The sequence below is a fragment of the Kogia breviceps genome, chromosome 16 (genome assembly GCF_026419965.1).
Source record: "Kogia breviceps isolate mKogBre1 chromosome 16, mKogBre1 haplotype 1, whole genome shotgun sequence".
Classification (NCBI taxonomy): domain Eukaryota; kingdom Metazoa; phylum Chordata; class Mammalia; order Artiodactyla; family Physeteridae; genus Kogia; species Kogia breviceps.
Window position 1 is genome coordinate 76,121,567 of NC_081325.1, and position 17,014 is coordinate 76,138,580.

Here is a 17,014-nt window from a genome sequence, read left to right on the forward strand (position 1 = left end):
GCCATTTACAAGACCAGAAGCTCTGCATTCTTTACATAGACTCCAAGGCCACATTGAACCTAGTGCTATGGTAGCACCAAACCACATTGACTCTGGGAACTTTGGAGAATGGCTGTTTTCACTCATGCTCAAGAAAGATCCAGACCCCTAGCGAAGGAGCCTTTGGTTAGAATCCATGAAATGTATTCAAATATAGGTTTTACAACCTCATCTTGTTCATAGGAACTGTATAGATTCTTTGGAATTCATACTGCTTTCTGATTCAGGGCCAAACTGCCAGAGGAAGCAAGCCCTCACTTGACGATCTAGAATATGGTGCAGTTATCTCTTTTGAGCAGTAGAAGGTAGGTTTGTCAAGAAAGCAGGCTCCTCAGGCATTCGGAAAGCCCTGCTCCACTCCGCCTTTTCATTAAAGATAGTTTGAAGTCATATTGAATAATTTCTAATTTGGGCTTCATTTAATTCAGTTTCCTCCATCGTAGTTGAGATGTCGGGTTGAAAATGGCGGATGGAACTGCTGACTCTGCCATTTCCTAGCGGTGTTGCATGGCTCATCTCTGCCTGGGCTCAGACCCAGGGCTGATGCACACTCACTCCATGACCCTGAGAAAATGACTCAACCTCTCCAATTCTCAGTTTTCTCAGCTTAACAATGGGGACAAGCAAAGGACCTGCCCTGTGGGATTGTTAGGGGGATTTAGTACCAATACGATGATGCTATAGCTAAAATCAGTGCTCAATAAATATTACCTATACACAGATATCATAAAAGCCTTAGCTATTTTAGAGCTAGAAGATCCCTGAGGATTTATCCAATAAGAACAAGAATTATGTACATGACATAGATGAGGTATAAGGCAGTGAATTAATTCCTCCAAGACCACACAGGCTATAATGCTAGAATCAAGGCCTTATGACTTGTTTACACATAGACCCAAGTACCCACGTGTGTATAGTCAGACATGCAGGTCATTTTGATGGTCTACCCTGGTGTTCAGATATTATGATTTGGAGCCTCTGGCATGAATGGAAGTCGGGGTATGTGGGTAGAGTTCAAGGAAGGGAAGCACACTGTTGCTGCCGCAGAAAGAGGACATGGAAGGAGGGGCATAGAACTGTGTTTGCTGGGAATTATTGCCCCAGAGTCTGGTCTGGGAGAGGGCTGTGCCCTGAGAAAACTAGAGCAGGTGTATAAGTATGCGTGAGAAATCATTCTGTGATGGAGACCCCACTTCCAAGGGAAGTCAACAAATAAAGGGCTTCAGATGAACCTTGAATGTGCCCCCAGCACCAATCAGGGGTCTTCAACCCTGTGGGAAAGCGCAGTGGGATTCTCTACCCCAAGGCTTTGGGGTTCTTCTGATGCCTTTGTGTAACAATGTCCCTTAGCTACATGCGGGACACATGTTCAAGAATTTGCAGGTGAAATAATATAATTTCTGTAATGTTTTAAAAAGATAATGAGAAGTAGATGAAACAAGGTTGAAATACTGAAAATCCTGAAGCTTGGTGATGGGTCCTTGGAGTTTCACTCTATATTCTCTTTGCTTTTATATGTACATGAAATTTCTGTAATAAAGAGTCTTGAGATATTTGTTGTCTTGATAGATAAGATGGGCTAATTATTGTAGTTTTATGTGCACTTCTTTGAATACTTAATGAAAATTTGTTTGTTATTTAGTGGTCATTTATAGTCTCTCTAATTTTCTGTACAGAGTCTTTGCCCATATTTTAAAATATGAGAGTAGGTCCTTTATTTTGACTTGTAGGATGTTTTAAGAATAATAGAGCATTTTATTTGGTGTATTTCAATGTTCTATGTTGTTCTTTTTAAATTTGCATTTTACTTTTTTGATATTTTTAAAGTATATTTATTTTTAAGGTTCGAATAGAAGTATTGATACATTTTCTTTTCCTTCATGGCGTGTGTCTTTGGTGTCATTTTTAGATCATTTGCCTTTAAAAAGTACTGCTTCTAATATGGCAACAAAATAAAAGGTTTTGTTGGCCAAAAAAAGAAAGCCTGCCTCGTTGAATCTCCTTTGCACCTTCGGTGCTTCCGGCTATTCCTTTGCTCCTCCGGCTTCACCCTCCCGTGTGCCGTATTGGTCATAACCGGGCTTTCTCACCTCCCTGCTAAGACCTCCAGGGTCAGTGCTACCCCAGAGTCATCTTCCCCCGGAGCCCCCTCACCTCCTGCATCACCAGGAGGAAATGACATTCCCAGAATTTCTCCAGTGCCTCTTTCTTCTCTGTCACTCTCTCTCTGTCACCACGCAGCCTTCCATCCCCACCCCCGACACTGACTCTCTGTCCTGACCCTTCTTTAGTCGACAGGTAAGAGATGCCTTTGCACCCACCACTTAGGTACCCTGATGCCACAGCCCTTCCCAGGAATCTACAGTGCTACCCATTGCCTTCAAATATCGCCAGATTCTGTGAAGCATTAGGTGACGCCTTTAATTTCTGAACGACACCCTCCAGGTCCCCCACTTCGGCCATCTTACAGGCCACCCGCCCGGACGTGGACACGTCTCGTGTTCATGTGACGATGCTGCAGCTCTTCCATTCCCTTGGCCAGGCTGACCTTCCACAACCTTGCTCACCTTTCAAACTCCTCCCCATCCTGGAAGGTCCGCAGCCTTCGGCATCTCCGCCATCACTCGCCCTCTAATCCCTCAACCAGAGTGAACCCCTGCTTTCTCCAGATCCATCCCAACGCCACCTGTGCCCTGTGGAACCCTTCAGTCATTCTGCTGTGTGTTCTGCTCAAGAAGCATTACCGTGAAGAGTTGAGCTCCTCGGAGGCAGACCTTTTCTTGAGTCTTGGCACATTGCCCAGTGCCTTGTTCAGAGGGTGACCTAGGTACTTCCTAGCTTTATTTAGCTGACACTGTTTGAAGCAGTTCATGCTAATGACTTGGCTCGGAGTTTGGGTCCTCAGTAAGCCGAGTTTCTGTTCTGATTCAGCGAGCGATCTGCTAATTGATCATTTCGTTTTGAAAAACGGGTCACAGCGCTCTTCTCCTTCCCAGCTTCCTCGTCTCTATAAGACGTCCAGTGAACCCGATTCTCTAGCAGCAGACATTTGTCTTGCTTGTCAGTGGGCCCTTCATCCCCCTCTCACACGAACCCCAAACTCTTAGCTTGGGCCTGCTACCTGGACATACATTTTATTGTGACTATCTGCTTATCTAGTTGCCCGGAACGCCAACCTGTGTGTGATCTGGGGTTTCCACCCACCCTTCCTGTGTATTGATTCCGACCACTCTAACACTCGCTGCTTGATTGGAACCTTCCCCACACCTGCTCCCCGGGTCCCGATACAGTATTCCCCTGGGCAACTTTAGACATTGCTATTGCTTTTGACCAAGACCCAGTCCCCCCATGACCACCCATCCGTATGTCTATCACTTCCCAGATACTGGCCCTCTCCTGCCCAGTCTCAATGAACCAACCCTTCCATGCCAAGGTATTTGTATATATATCAAGAAGATCAACTGGGAAGTCTTCTTATGTGTTAACAGGATGTTGTGGACTTCTCTGCAGTACTAACCCTCTAACTGGAAAAATATGAGTGATGTTCAAATGATGTTTAAATCGGGAATCTTGTCCATGTTTAAGCAGTTCTACCGTACTGGTTAATTATGATTTCAGATGAGAGGAGCAATGACCGCAGAATCGAAGTTGTCTCGGTTGAGCTTTCATTGGATGGTAACTTTGTCATCCATTCATTTATATCAGTAAGTCACCCGATTGATCCTCTCTCACAGCGCTTCTCAGCCAGGGATGATTTTGCCCCCCAGGGGATATCTGACAATGTCTGGGGACAGTGTTGGTTGCCACAGCTAAGGAGGTGATGCTGATGAACACTGTGCGTGCGCAGGACAGACCCCCCGACAGAGAATTATACAGCCCAAGACGTCAGCCAGGCCGCCGATGAAGAACCCTGCTTGGGTCACGAGGGATAATTACTATAAGCTTTGGGAGCCTCGAACGCACTTCTGTATCATGGGAGATATAAGTTGCCTCAGACCCGCCACTGAGCCTGTAGACTTGGTTATGTGTTGGTCTGTTGTGATCAGGCAGCTACCCTGACCTCTTCCGCATGGAATTTCACCCAATCTCCTCCTCTCCTCCTTTCCTTTGGGTGTAGAATGAACGATAGTCAATAGAATTCATCTGACACGTAGACTTGATGGTGTCTTATCTGTCTTCCATCCCTTCTCAGCCACCCTGCTACCCCTCAAATGGGAAACAGACTGCAACCTCAGGGACCCGTTTACCCTCCATTGCCCACAGGCTTCTCTTTCCCCCATCAGTGTTTCATCAGACTATTTTCAGCCTCTAGAAAAGTTTTCCTTCTCCCCTCCAGTACTTCTTTGCCCACGTTTGTGCTATTATGACATACTTCTTCATTATCATTTCATCTTTTTTTTGCCAGTACATTTCCTCTTTGATTAGATGCAACTCCAGCAATACCTGGTATTACCATGCTGCCTTGGGAAATTTTTTTTTTTTTAATGAGTGTTTACTGACCTTCATTTCAATCCATGAGATGTCATCATTTCAATTTGTTCAGTAAGTACACGACTTACTTTATTTGGGGAAAGAACACACAACTTAATGGCTATTTTGTGTTGCCCTCCATAGGTTTACCTGAAGACGATGGATTCTCCAGTTTGTCTGGGAGTGGGACCTCCTCCTTTCAGAGACACAGAGAGAGTCACACCACTCAGGTAATGACCCCTCAATGCTTACCTTTGCTATGGTAACTGAAGTTAAATGCCTGCAAGAGATTCATGAAGGTGTGACCAAGAGTGTTTGTTCTTATTGGACTAGGGCACACAGTTATTTTCAACTCTGCTGTAAGTGTCTTCACCTCAACATTCTCTTTCCCTTTGTATCAGCTGACTGCTCTCTCTTTTCTGCTGGTTTCAAAAGAAGAAGAACATCCAAAGTAAATAAAAATTAATAGATGGTTTCCTATGAACTGTTATGACACAAGTTATGTAGTGGCATTTTAAAGTCACTGTCAGGTGAAGGGTATATTGCATCTGCTGAACGGTATTAGTATTTCCTGCATTTGAGCTCAGCTGAAATAGGAAGGCTGTAAGTGAGGACAACATGGAAATAAAATGCTTGAAGCCCCTGTGGTTTCATGGCCAGTATCTCTCAGTTTCCACCTCAAATTCCATGTCATCCAAATTCATTTATAAACTATCATTTGATCAGAACACTGCAAAATCAAAACGAGATCGCAGTTCACAAAACGTTTTTGACGTGCTGCAGTAATTTCACGTGTGTGCATAATGTGTTTGGCCTCAAAAATTTTGCCAAAATAAAGAGGATTATCACTTTAAAATAAACTCTAGTGTTTGTAGAAAGAATAAAGGATTTATATCAATAGTTTAGTGTCCCTTTTAGGTTGAATTTTAAAATACTATTTTCAATAAGTATCTTCAAAAAATATGACTTTGCTTTGAAGGTGGTACACAACCAACAATGTACCAAAGACTGTATTATCAATATATTAAAGATTATTGCTTTAGCAGCAAGATTATTTTTTATGAAGTTACAGCACAACTTTTGCTTTGTCAAATATCTACATTAAAATCGTTTAAAAACTCAGTCAACTATTCAGAAACGAATTATCCAGCCAAGGATCTGTTTTCATCTGAACATTTGACATTATATAGGCACGGTTATATTATCAGCTGAGATTTTCTAAATAACACTGGTGAGTTAGTGGGAAAAATCAATAATTTAATCTTAAAAATAAATCTTACAGTAGACAATATGCTGAAATCACTTACGCTGACATATAGGCATTGAAAGAGAAAAAAATGCTGATTGCTTGCAATAATAGATTGTCTTAATCTCCCCTCTGTTCCTTAGAGATGCATTTACTTTACCTTGTAAGCATTACAGCTGCTTTGTCTATGATAATTCACGGGGGAACCTGCTTGTAAAGAACATTGGCTTGGTTTTTATTATAGGCTTGGCTCCTATACGTTAGAGCACAGTGATAGATACATCCTTCCCAGGGCTCCCACTACAATGTGGTTCACAGAGAAAAGGGTTCATTTTGAAAGAAGGTGCATAAAATAGGCATCTCTGGAACTTTCCCTCTGATCTTTCATGGATTTGGCTGAGATGCAAAGAGAGATGGCAAAGATCACCGGAAATAATCGTCCATTCCCAGTTTTCAATGAGGGCTTGTTTTCAAATGCAAACAATCTCCAGTTATCTCACAGTGCATTTTTTCAAGGAAATGGAAAACCAGGCTCATTTTCTTCCATGCCTGGTGTGGGCGTTCTCCTGGCAGGACACATGTGTCAGTGTTGGGGACCTATAACAGTTATGTGGAACTATGCCTTGAATGGCCACACATCTCTCAGCATAAATGCTTCTTGTATGACATTTACAGAGGAAATACAGACACATTCAGGCATATTGCATTCTAGATTTTCTAGTAATGCTATTAAATAAGAATTCTATAAAATCAGCCCTGAACTGATTGGGCATGTAGCAATAAAATTAAATGTTGACTAAAAATTGAATTCCTATTTGAGGATGCCTATATTTTAATTAGCATCATCAGTGATTTTAATGAAATTCCTTTAAAGAAGATAAAATGTCTGGGTGTTACTGTAGATAAAGAAAATAAGAAATAGATTTAGTAATTTGCCAGAGGTCATAGGGAAAATGCAGTGTCCACAGTTTGAATGGATGTCTTGTTTCTGAGAGTGAGCTTACCATGACATTAAAAGCAATGGAGGAGTCATCCAACTTTTACATAAAATTTGAAGAAGTTTTGGTCAAGGTGAAAATCTTAAGTAACTGTAGTGGACATTTGTGGTTTGTGTTTTTCGCTGCTGGCAACATATTTAAGTTGCTGGCCTACCACCATGATAATATAAGGAGAGAGATTTCACCTTCCTCCCTTCCTTTGAGAGCTGGATAAATGCATGTGAGCTGAGCTCTGTCTATCCACCATGGGTTATGGGTTGAGAGACATACGATGGGAGGGATGAGGATAGAAGTCGCCATGGGGGTGTCATCTGGCCACAGTGGCTCCCTCCAGTGGCCAAAGACGTTAGCCTGTGTCTGTGATCGCTGGTCACCGCGTTCACCTTGGGTGCAGCCCACGTGCCAAACCTGTCCTTAACTTCACATCCAATTTATTTTGCTTTCCAATAAATCTTCTACCTGTTAGAGTTAGTTTCTGTTGCTTGCAAAGAAGAATTTTGACTGACACACTAATCTGATTTTATTGTTATTATTTATAAAATTTACTTTATATCAAAGGGTTTTTTAAAATTTTATTTTTTATTCTCTTTTTTTAATTGAAGTATTGTCGATTTACAATGTTATGCTAATTTCTGCTGTACAGCAAAGTGACTGAGCTATACATATATATACATTTCTTTTTTGTATTCTTTTCCATTCTGGTTTATCACAGGATATTGAATATAGTTTCCTGTGCTATACAGTAGGACCTTGTTGTTTATTCATGCTAAATGTAATCGTTTGTATCTACTAACCCCAAACTTCCAGTCCATCCCTCTCCCTCCCCTCCTCCCCACTGGCCACGATAAGTCTGTTTTCTATGTCTGTGAGTCTGTTTCTGTTTTGTAGATAGGTTCATTTGTGCCATAGTTTAGATCCCACATATAAGTGATATCATATGGTATTGTCTTTCTCTTTCTGACTTATTTCGCTTAGTATGATCATCTCTAGTTGCATCCATGCTGCTGCAAATGGCATTATTTCATTCCTTTTCATGGTTGAGTAGTATTCCATTGTATACATGTACCACATCTTCTTTATCCGTTCATCTTTCAAGTTTTACATAGAGTGTGCATTATTCTTAATGTAGATGTAAACAATTTTCTAATAGGAGTAGCACCTCCATGAATAGCTTCTTTTCTCAAGGTACAGAATATTGAAAATGTAGTTTATGTTCTATTCCATCGTACTTTTAAAATTAATTTGTAAAAGGTAAGGACTTTATGTAAAAGTAGTAAAAATCGATTTTGCTTAAAATATTTGGAACTAGTAGAAGCTGAGACGCTAGCCGGATCGAGTATGTGGCTGTGATCATTTATGCTCCTTGTGTAGAAGAAGGTTTGGTAGGTCCAGGCTGTGAACCAAGGCGAACTATTCATGTCCTTCTGCACCCCAGGGCACAGGTAAACCAGCAGTGAAGGTGTGACATCGTGGAATCCCACATCCTAGTCCTGAAGGGGGGCTTTGTGGCATTTCCCAGTTCTCAAAACTGGAATCGCAGAGGTTGAAGAAGCCGCTTCATGTTGGTTTTTGAATTAGACAGTGTTTATAAAAATACCATGCCATTTATCTACTTGCCATTTTGTAACATGTGAAATCATTTTTTTTTAAGTTTATACCATTTGGCACGATGCAGTCCCTTAGAGGTAAGTCAGTGGGGAGGGACTCAGCACTGAATGAAATACTGAGAATACACCCACCAGCCTAGAGGGACTTATTCATGTTTGTGCTGAGACTGCAGTGCTGACTCAGGGGGCCAGGTGACCTGACACAGGGAGCCCACGGATTATAAATAGAGCGAAAGCCTGAGCAAAGCAAAAGAGGGCGGGCGTGAAGGCCGGAGGGCGGCAGCGAGGATGGATGAAATCAAGTGCTCAGTACTTGTCCTCAGCATGAAATTGCTATTTACACATCTGTTTAGGGGTCCACACCTGACTTTGAAAAATGAGATTACTGTTTATTTGAGCATAGTTAATTTGTATTTACACTCTCATTTTAACTTTACCAGATTTCGCTTCCTGCCACTTTATTCCTCTCATCTATCTGTTCTGCCCAGTAATATTGTGTGGTTTACGATCTTCGATTTCCGTTGTGGGCATTTATTGTATTTCTTGCCAAACTTTTTGTTATATTCTTTGGCTTTTTTAAAGAGCACTAAAAGTTATTCTTAATATCTGTAATATTCAAATATTCAATGTAAGAAATCATTGATGGTTTCTGATAAAATAGTGGCAATCCAGTGCCTGAGAGCTTAATAAATATCTGCTCCTTCCGACAGAGCCGCCAATGAAAGCCCGAACAGAGTCAATATGCAGTTGGCCCTCATCAAGAAACGAATTGTTATGTGGTTTGTTTTACTGAACCATCAAAGGAACCTTTTTGTAATGTCACATAGCAAAGAAATGAAGAGTTGCAGAGCACTCAATAAACCCAATGCCTTCTTTCTATATTCATTTTCTTTGTCACGTGGACTGCTTGAACTATATTGTGGCATGAAAAAGAAACAGTGTGTTAGATAAAATAACAAAATGTAGACACTTTTCCTTTAATGTTAAGGGGGTAATTCTAAAAACACATGATGGGGAATGGAAATTAGATAACCATTTCCAAAGGAATTATGTGTATTTCACTTGTAAGCTGCAAACCAAAGGACATCTATCATAGAAAGCTCTTCACACAGCTGAGGTTTCCAGAAATCAGTATGCACCACTCGTGACTTCCATATTATGGGCAAGCAATGAAGGCAGTAAGTTAATTTTATGGTTAAGAGTTAAATGGCAGCGTTTTCAACAGGAAAGGGACATGTCCTGTATAGATATATAGAAACTTGGAAAATAACACAAACAAATCCTATATTTTGTATATTTTCCTTCATAGAATTGCACCATATGTGTATCCTGAATGTATTCAAATGCAGAATGCTTTTCCAGTGACAACACTGACTATTATCAATGAGGAAAAATCAATCTTAAGAAATATGAAAGGAACGAGAAAGCAGAATTGTGACTATGTGTTTTTTGTTTGTTTGTTTTGTTGAAGTATACTTGGTGACTATGTTTTTAAAAAGGAGAAAGGTCTTGTGATATCTCTGCAGGCTGAGGCCAGGGGAGCACTCCAGGCGAGGAAGGAGCAAAGACCCTGGACAGGAGCCGGCCTGGATCGCAAGATGGCCAGGGTGGCTGGAATGGAGTAACTCCATTCTTCAATACAACTAGATGTTTCCCTGAAAAGCAGTAGAAATTACCATTAGCTATAAATGTTAATTCTAGAAAAAAGGGAACTTTTAAGTTATAAGCGACAGCAAGAGGCTAAATGTAAAATCCCAGTTACGACTGTATTACATTGTCTTTCTTCAAAACCGTTAACCAGGTTTGCCTTTTCTGTAAGTGGAAAATATAAGACAAATAGCTCTGTTCCTGCTCCAGATACAGAGAACTGGAAGATTGATACCTGGGAACCTGGGCCCCAGAGTTTCTGACTTATTATGTGTACTGCTCTGTACATTAATGGGGTCTGACAACTTTCAAAGAAAAATTTAGGCTAAAGGAACAGAAAGTTTTCCATGGTGCTGAAATGTAATCTAGCCAACCTTGGTAAAGGAATTTATTTTATGACCTTAGTAGACCTCCAAGACCTGATTTTTCTCTGATTTCTATGATTACACTATTATTTGAAACTGTCATTTCTGACAGAGTCAGAAATAGGTTCTAAAACAGATGAACTATGATATTGGGAAGAAGTGTCATGAAGTCAATGACATAAAAAGCCTAGATTTTGAAGCCCAAGTGGATTTAAATTAATTGTATACACTTGCAGGTGATTTTTAATATCTATTTTGGGAAAGGAGTCTTGATTAAAAAGATCTGCTCTTGTATGTTGCCTACTTTGGCAGAATCTTGTCTATTTTCCTTTCTAATGCTTCCTGACATCTCTTTTCCTTTCTCTATTTTCTCTAGCATTTGTACCCGCATGATTTGCAATGACTATGTCTTAGAGACACAGTCATTGACCCCCTAGGCACCACCCCTGGCAGACACAGTGCCCACCAAATCCATTTCTTTGGAAGCGCCTAGCTAGACTACGTTTCCCAGCATGCTTGTGGTTGGGAGTGGTCATGTGACTGAGATACAGCCAATGGAGCAGGAGCCATACTGATGTGAGCTCCCTCCAGCCTTGGCCCATGCAAACCTCCCTTGGACTGTGAGTGCTTTATGCCCTTTCCCATCCAACAGCTGGATACACAATACTCCAAGACCCTGGAAGATGCAGAGTACATTTGTGACAACGTGGAGGTCATCCATCCACAGATCAGAAACACCCATTCTAGCCGTAACATGAACAAGGCTAAAATGGGTGGACTGTGTATCAATCCACTGGTATTTGTGGTTTGTCTGTTACCGCATCTTGGATAATGTAAACTGGTACCCTTTCTCATTTGTTTGGCCTAGTGTTTTATGTGTTGCTACTGAGCATTATTTATAGTCCTTCATTCACTAAGTTTAGCCTCCATTATTATTTAGCAATCTTTATCCTTTAAGGTAGTAAAAATCATGCCTTCGGATGATAGGATTATTGGAATGTTGCTTATCAGACATTTTAATACAAAATAATGATCACTGGTGCCCCCACCGAGTCATAAATATGTAAAACCAAAGCTTGTAATTCTTAACAACTGGTCACACAGAAATCCCTCCAAATCAATAGACTTTATTTTACTCAGGGACGGTCAGACCCCTATAATAAACTGGGCATCCTGGAGAAATGGTGTAATACTCTTAGCACCCATTTGTGCATTTAATGATTAGAAGGAATTGCCTCTCTTATCTCTCATTCTCAAGCAGGTGACTCTAACTGGTAACTAAACTTTGGAGGGAGACTCAAGGTTGAGGACAGAGAAGATGAGTCCCCCGTGCATTGAGTTCCACGGTCAGTGGAGTTGCTAAACTATGCCCTTTTCTTAAATATAGTTGATTTTTAAAATCCATTTAGGTTGGGCTAATCGTTTTATTAGCATTCAGTTTCACGAAGTGGTTTTCCTCATTCTTATTCAATTCTATTTAATACCATAACACAGATTGTGATCGTTTCCGGAAATAAGTATTTTGAGAAATGAATAAGTTAACAGGTAAACTGTGCCCTACAAAGCAATGCAAGTGAAGATACTGGCTATTGGGACAGGGGGGTAAGTATCCTTGGACTTGGACCCTCCATCCTCTGGAGGCTGTGGAGTGCTTATCTGCCATGGCTGTGACCCTTGCCTGCCTCACTTTCCTACCTGTATCTTATCTCCTTTCTGACTTATTCACATCCGCATTACTAGTTCAAAGCTAACTCTCAAGTTGTACACCACATGGCACAGTGTTTTCTCTCTCTTGTGTTTTTCGGTCATTGTCAATGTAGACGTGAAAAAAAGTGTGGACACCATTCCTTATCCCACTCGACCCAAGTTGCCTTTCTTCTTTGTGTGTCCGACTCATCCTTTTAGTCCAAAACAAATGCCACAGCCCAACAGAAATCTCTTGGCCGTATTGACCTTGAAATGAGTCATGTCTCCTCTGTATTCCAGCAACAGTCATTGCGTCTGTAATTTATTCATCAGTTAATACTGTGCTTCCTCATGAAGTTTTCGCGCTGACGTCCTGTTTAAGCATGTTTATTCATCTAACTCTTTATGTTTTTATGTCTTGTTACTCATAATCAAACGAAAGCCTCTTGAGGGAGCGGGTCATACTGTGCGACTCTAAGTCCCATAGACCCCATCACGACACTTTCTGTCTCATAATCATTGCAAGCGCATGTGCTCATTGATTAGTAGACAAGAAAAACTTCTTGGAAGTCAACGTGATTAAGAAGGTCGACTGGGCTTCCCTGGTGGCGCAGTGGTTGAGAGTCCGCCTGCCGATGCGGGGGACGCGGGTTCGTGCCCCGGTCCGGGAGGATCCCACGTGCCGTGGAGCGGCTGGGCCCATGAGCCGTGGCCGCTGCGCCTGCGCGTCCGGAGCCTGTGCTCCGCGACGGGAGAGGCCACGACAGTGAGAGGCCCGCGTACCGCAAAAAAAAAAAAAAAAAAAAGAAGAAGGTCAATTAAACTCAGTGTACTTGGATTTGAATCCAGACTCGACCACTGACTAGCCAAGTGAGTTTGGACTTTAAAGATGAATTTCAGCATCTATGAAAAGAGGCTAATAATCCTTAACGTGCTTATTTCACAAGGTTATGAGATTTCACTAGAATAACCTGTGAAAATGCTTTAAGAATGTGAAACTAGATCATGAAGGTGATGCTTGAAATGGGCTCTGGAAACCATCGAGCTTTCTGTATCTGGGCATACAAACTGGGACTGTTACAGAGAAGAGAAATAGAATTACAAAGTGTGTTCTGGGTACCTCTGATTGAATTGACATATGGAGTCTATGTGAGGGTGAAGCTGGAATCATTAGTGGGGTCAGAAGATGCAGGGTTTTCTGTAACATATGCTGAGGTGTGTGGACTTGACTCTTTAGGCTAGGGCAAGGCAGCGGCATTGAAGATTTTTGAAGAAGCAAATTTAATAAACGGACTTATTCTTTAGAGAGATAAAATCTAGTAGGTTATTTGTCCTTAATACTACCTCCTGGTATTTGCAGTGAGCCTCGCATATAATCCCAAGAAAAATAGTTTTAAAGGAATTGTAATACTCTTACTTTCTGTGTTTCCATTATAATAGATTTATGTTTTTCCATGTATTCTGTGTGTCTGAACCCATTACTGTAATATATCATTACTACAAATGTACTCTAAATATATGTTATTAGTCTTTGCTACAATCTTCTAGTCACTAGTACTGGTACTGCCATGTTTTTAAATGAATTGAGGTAAGAGACCAGAACTCATACGAAATCCATATCCTGAAATGTCACAAATTAATTGTCGTGTGATGCACGGTCATGAATTTCTATTTTGTAACTTTCCATCAGTAGCAAGAAACATGCATCCACTCATCAGAGTCCATTTTTAGTCTTAGCTATAGACTTAAAATCAGCTGCAAAATGCAAATAAATGTCCATTTAAATTATATGAAATGTGCTCCAATATAATATTACTAATTATAAAAATAAAGGACAGTGGCTAATATTTTTTAAAGAAATCAACTTGCACAGATAAGGTAAAAAAATAAAAATCCTCTCTTCCTTCCCTCACTGCCTGTTGTCCGGATATCCTCTTGTTTCCAATCGAACCTGTTCCTTTTAAGGGATATTTTCCCCTTTTTAACCCGTAGGCGAAAAAGGAGACAAAATAGCAAGAAAGAACTTAATTGGATTGCTGTCTAAATGACTATTTCTGAATTAAGAGGGATCAACTCTCTTCTGCCTAAACCAGAAATGCTGTTTTGCTTTCAGATCATTTTCTTGATTTTTTTCCCTAAAGGATGGAGATACACCACCCTTTAATCAGAGACTCTTTTGAATCAAATTTCATTTTAAGCCATGTCATTGGGGTCTATTTAGGTAAACTTTGGTTTTACAAACTGATTTTCAAATTTCATTTTTTTAATACTTTTCCTCCAACATGTTGTTAGCAGGAGTGGAAATGGAATTTGCATTTGAAACACTGATATTCACTATTCAGTCAGCCAAGAGGCTGTCTTCTTTTAATTTCCATAAATGTCAGTAAATGCCTCTTTTCACCTTTGGGTGAATAGTCAATAGAAAAATCAATGCTGTGACAAATGAACAGCAACATGATTTTACATATGAATTATTTAACAAAGACTATTTTTATCCTAGAAGGGAAAGACTTAAGGTAAAAATCAGCAGCAAATGATTAATTTACATTTATTCATATTATTCATAGAAATGCATAGCCACAGGAAGTGAAGAAAATTTGTATCTCATTTTTTAATTAGCTCATGTCATAGGACTCTGTTAATGACACAATAGAAAACCATTAAAAATTAGCAAGTAGATATGTATGTAATAAACCTCATTAAGCCTTTACATAATGTTATGCTTCCCTCTGGGTTGTGAGAGATTTTGTGGTTTTTAACCCCTGAAGGTAAGTGCACAGATTCTAAAAATCCCACTTAGGGATGTAGAACTTGCAAGAGGTCACTTAGTCAAATTCCATCTTCACGTCTAATTGCTGTCTCCTAGACATTAGAAGACACAAAACGGTTTACAAATCTGGAGCTGGGGGGTGGTGAAGAGGATGGAGTCTAGATTCATGCCTTTTAAATACCAAATCAACAAGAGTTTTCTCAATAGCAGGGAAAAGAAACACACATTATTTTTCACCCCATCCTGAGTCCTCCAGGTCATAATCACCAGTGTCTTAAGTAACACTATTTTCTAAGGATTAATTTCAATTAAGGAATCTTCTTGTTAAAACTCTGCTGAAAGGAAGGGATTTTGTTCCAGGATGAGGATCCTAGCCCATAGGGAACTGACTTCAGACTGTGATCATCTATGTGTCTGTTCACATGTTCTGGGAGCTTGACATGGGCTGATCAGAAACATGCCAATTTACTGAACGTGGATGGCTTAGCTTCTCCCTTGCTCGATCCTCCCATAAGGGCAGAAAGGAGGAAGTGGGGCTATATATGCAAAGCCAGGCCACATTTTAGGGGGTCTAAACTGACAGGAGGGTGTCAATTTAAAATGCTGACCACCCCTTAAGTGCAGCCTATGTGCAGTGCCTCAGGTGCTGCTTTCCAGTGGTGTTGGAGGAGTCACATTATCCCAGCTCCCAGTAAATACTTAATCCAAGTGGACCCTAAGCTCTGAAGTTTCCAGATCTCTTCCAGGTGCCAAATTTTCAAATAGAAATCACAGAATAATTTCCAAGTGTATTATTAGATCCTCCACCAAACAATTTATTTTCAAAGACATTTAAGCTGACAGATAGTGTGTGCCCTTTTCTAGAAGCCTGAGTTTTACACCTGTTATAGAATAGTACCATTTTTCCCCATGACATCCAAAAATAATAATTCTGGGCATAAGATGTCTTAGTCCATTCTGGCCGCAGTAACATAAATGCCACAGACTGGGTGGCTTATAAGCAACATAATAATTCTATTTCTCACCGTCCTGGAGGCTGGAAGTCTGAGATCAGGGTGCCAGAGTGGTTGGGTGAAGTCTGTTTTTCAGGTCACAGACTTCTGGCTGTGTCCTTACAGGGCAGAAGGGGTGAGGGAGCTCTGTGAGGTCTCTTTTATAAGAGCACTAATCCCATTGATGAGGGCTCCACCCTCATGACCCAATCACCTCCCAAAAGCCTTATTCCAAATACCATCACTTTGGGTGTAGGACCCCAACATGTGAATATGGGGGACACACATTCAGACGGTAGAATAGGATAAGCCTATTTGATTGCTCGAGGCATTGCATCGTTTGGCCACCCTGAAGTCTAGGGTGACTGTCCCACGCTCTTCGATGACCCCTCTCTCCAACCATTCAAACCCATGTAGGCAGGTCTGAATTCAGAGTAACTAATGCCTCACACCCTGTGTGATTTCAGAGCAGCAGAGCATTTTTAGTACGTTCCCAGGGCTTTACAGTGTTTGAAAGGGTCTTATCTGAATCGGTGAGATGTGAATTACATCTCAAGCCTGAGAATTCATCCACAGTCCGTCTGGCATTGCTCAAAGGCACTCTCTTCCTTTCCCTTCCCAGGAATTGATGGGAGGTGGGGTGCTCAACTGCCCCCCAAGTTTACAAAAAAGTGAAACCACAAGTCTAATACACCGCGATGACATTTGTCCCTTTTCTCAAACATGCATCTTGGCATTCATACACTGACTCCATCCAGACCCTCTACATAAGTGCATTGGATGCATTATTCTGGGCAGAGATTAATTTACTAATTTACCAGTTTTAGACTCTAAAGGACACCCATAGTCTTGTCAAGCAGTGACTAATTTTACTCACAGGAAATTCTACCCACTTAGATCAGTATTTTCCCCCCACTTGCATATTATAATATATATGACCCCTTTTAAATAATAAAAAGTCATCCTTGACTCTTAACATTTCTTAAATTATTTCATTATAATGTTAATTAAGTGTATACACATACCATTGCATAAAATCTCTTTATCCTTTTAGCTATAAAATCAAAGCCATTTTACAAATTGAGTGAAACAAAAACCTACAAAAGCAAGAAAACATTAAAATTCACACTTATGTTAGGTATGATTTTCTTTAGATGAAATTACTGTTGAAAATATGAATCTGGTACTGACTCA

General features: G+C 40.6%; 1 protein-coding gene across 6 annotated transcripts in view; it reads left to right on the forward strand.

Annotated features, from left to right (window-relative positions):
• The window catches only part of MYO16 (myosin XVI), a 537,770-nt gene that overhangs the window by 508,359 nt on the left and 12,397 nt on the right, over window positions 1–17,014 (forward strand). For all 6 annotated transcript variants that reach the window (XM_067016255.1, XM_067016250.1, XM_067016252.1 and 3 more), the window contains one exon: window positions 4,654–4,739. In XM_067016255.1, the coding sequence (XP_066872356.1) occupies window positions 4,654–4,739 (86 nt within the window). The remainder of the gene's footprint in view (window positions 1–4,653; window positions 4,740–17,014) is intronic.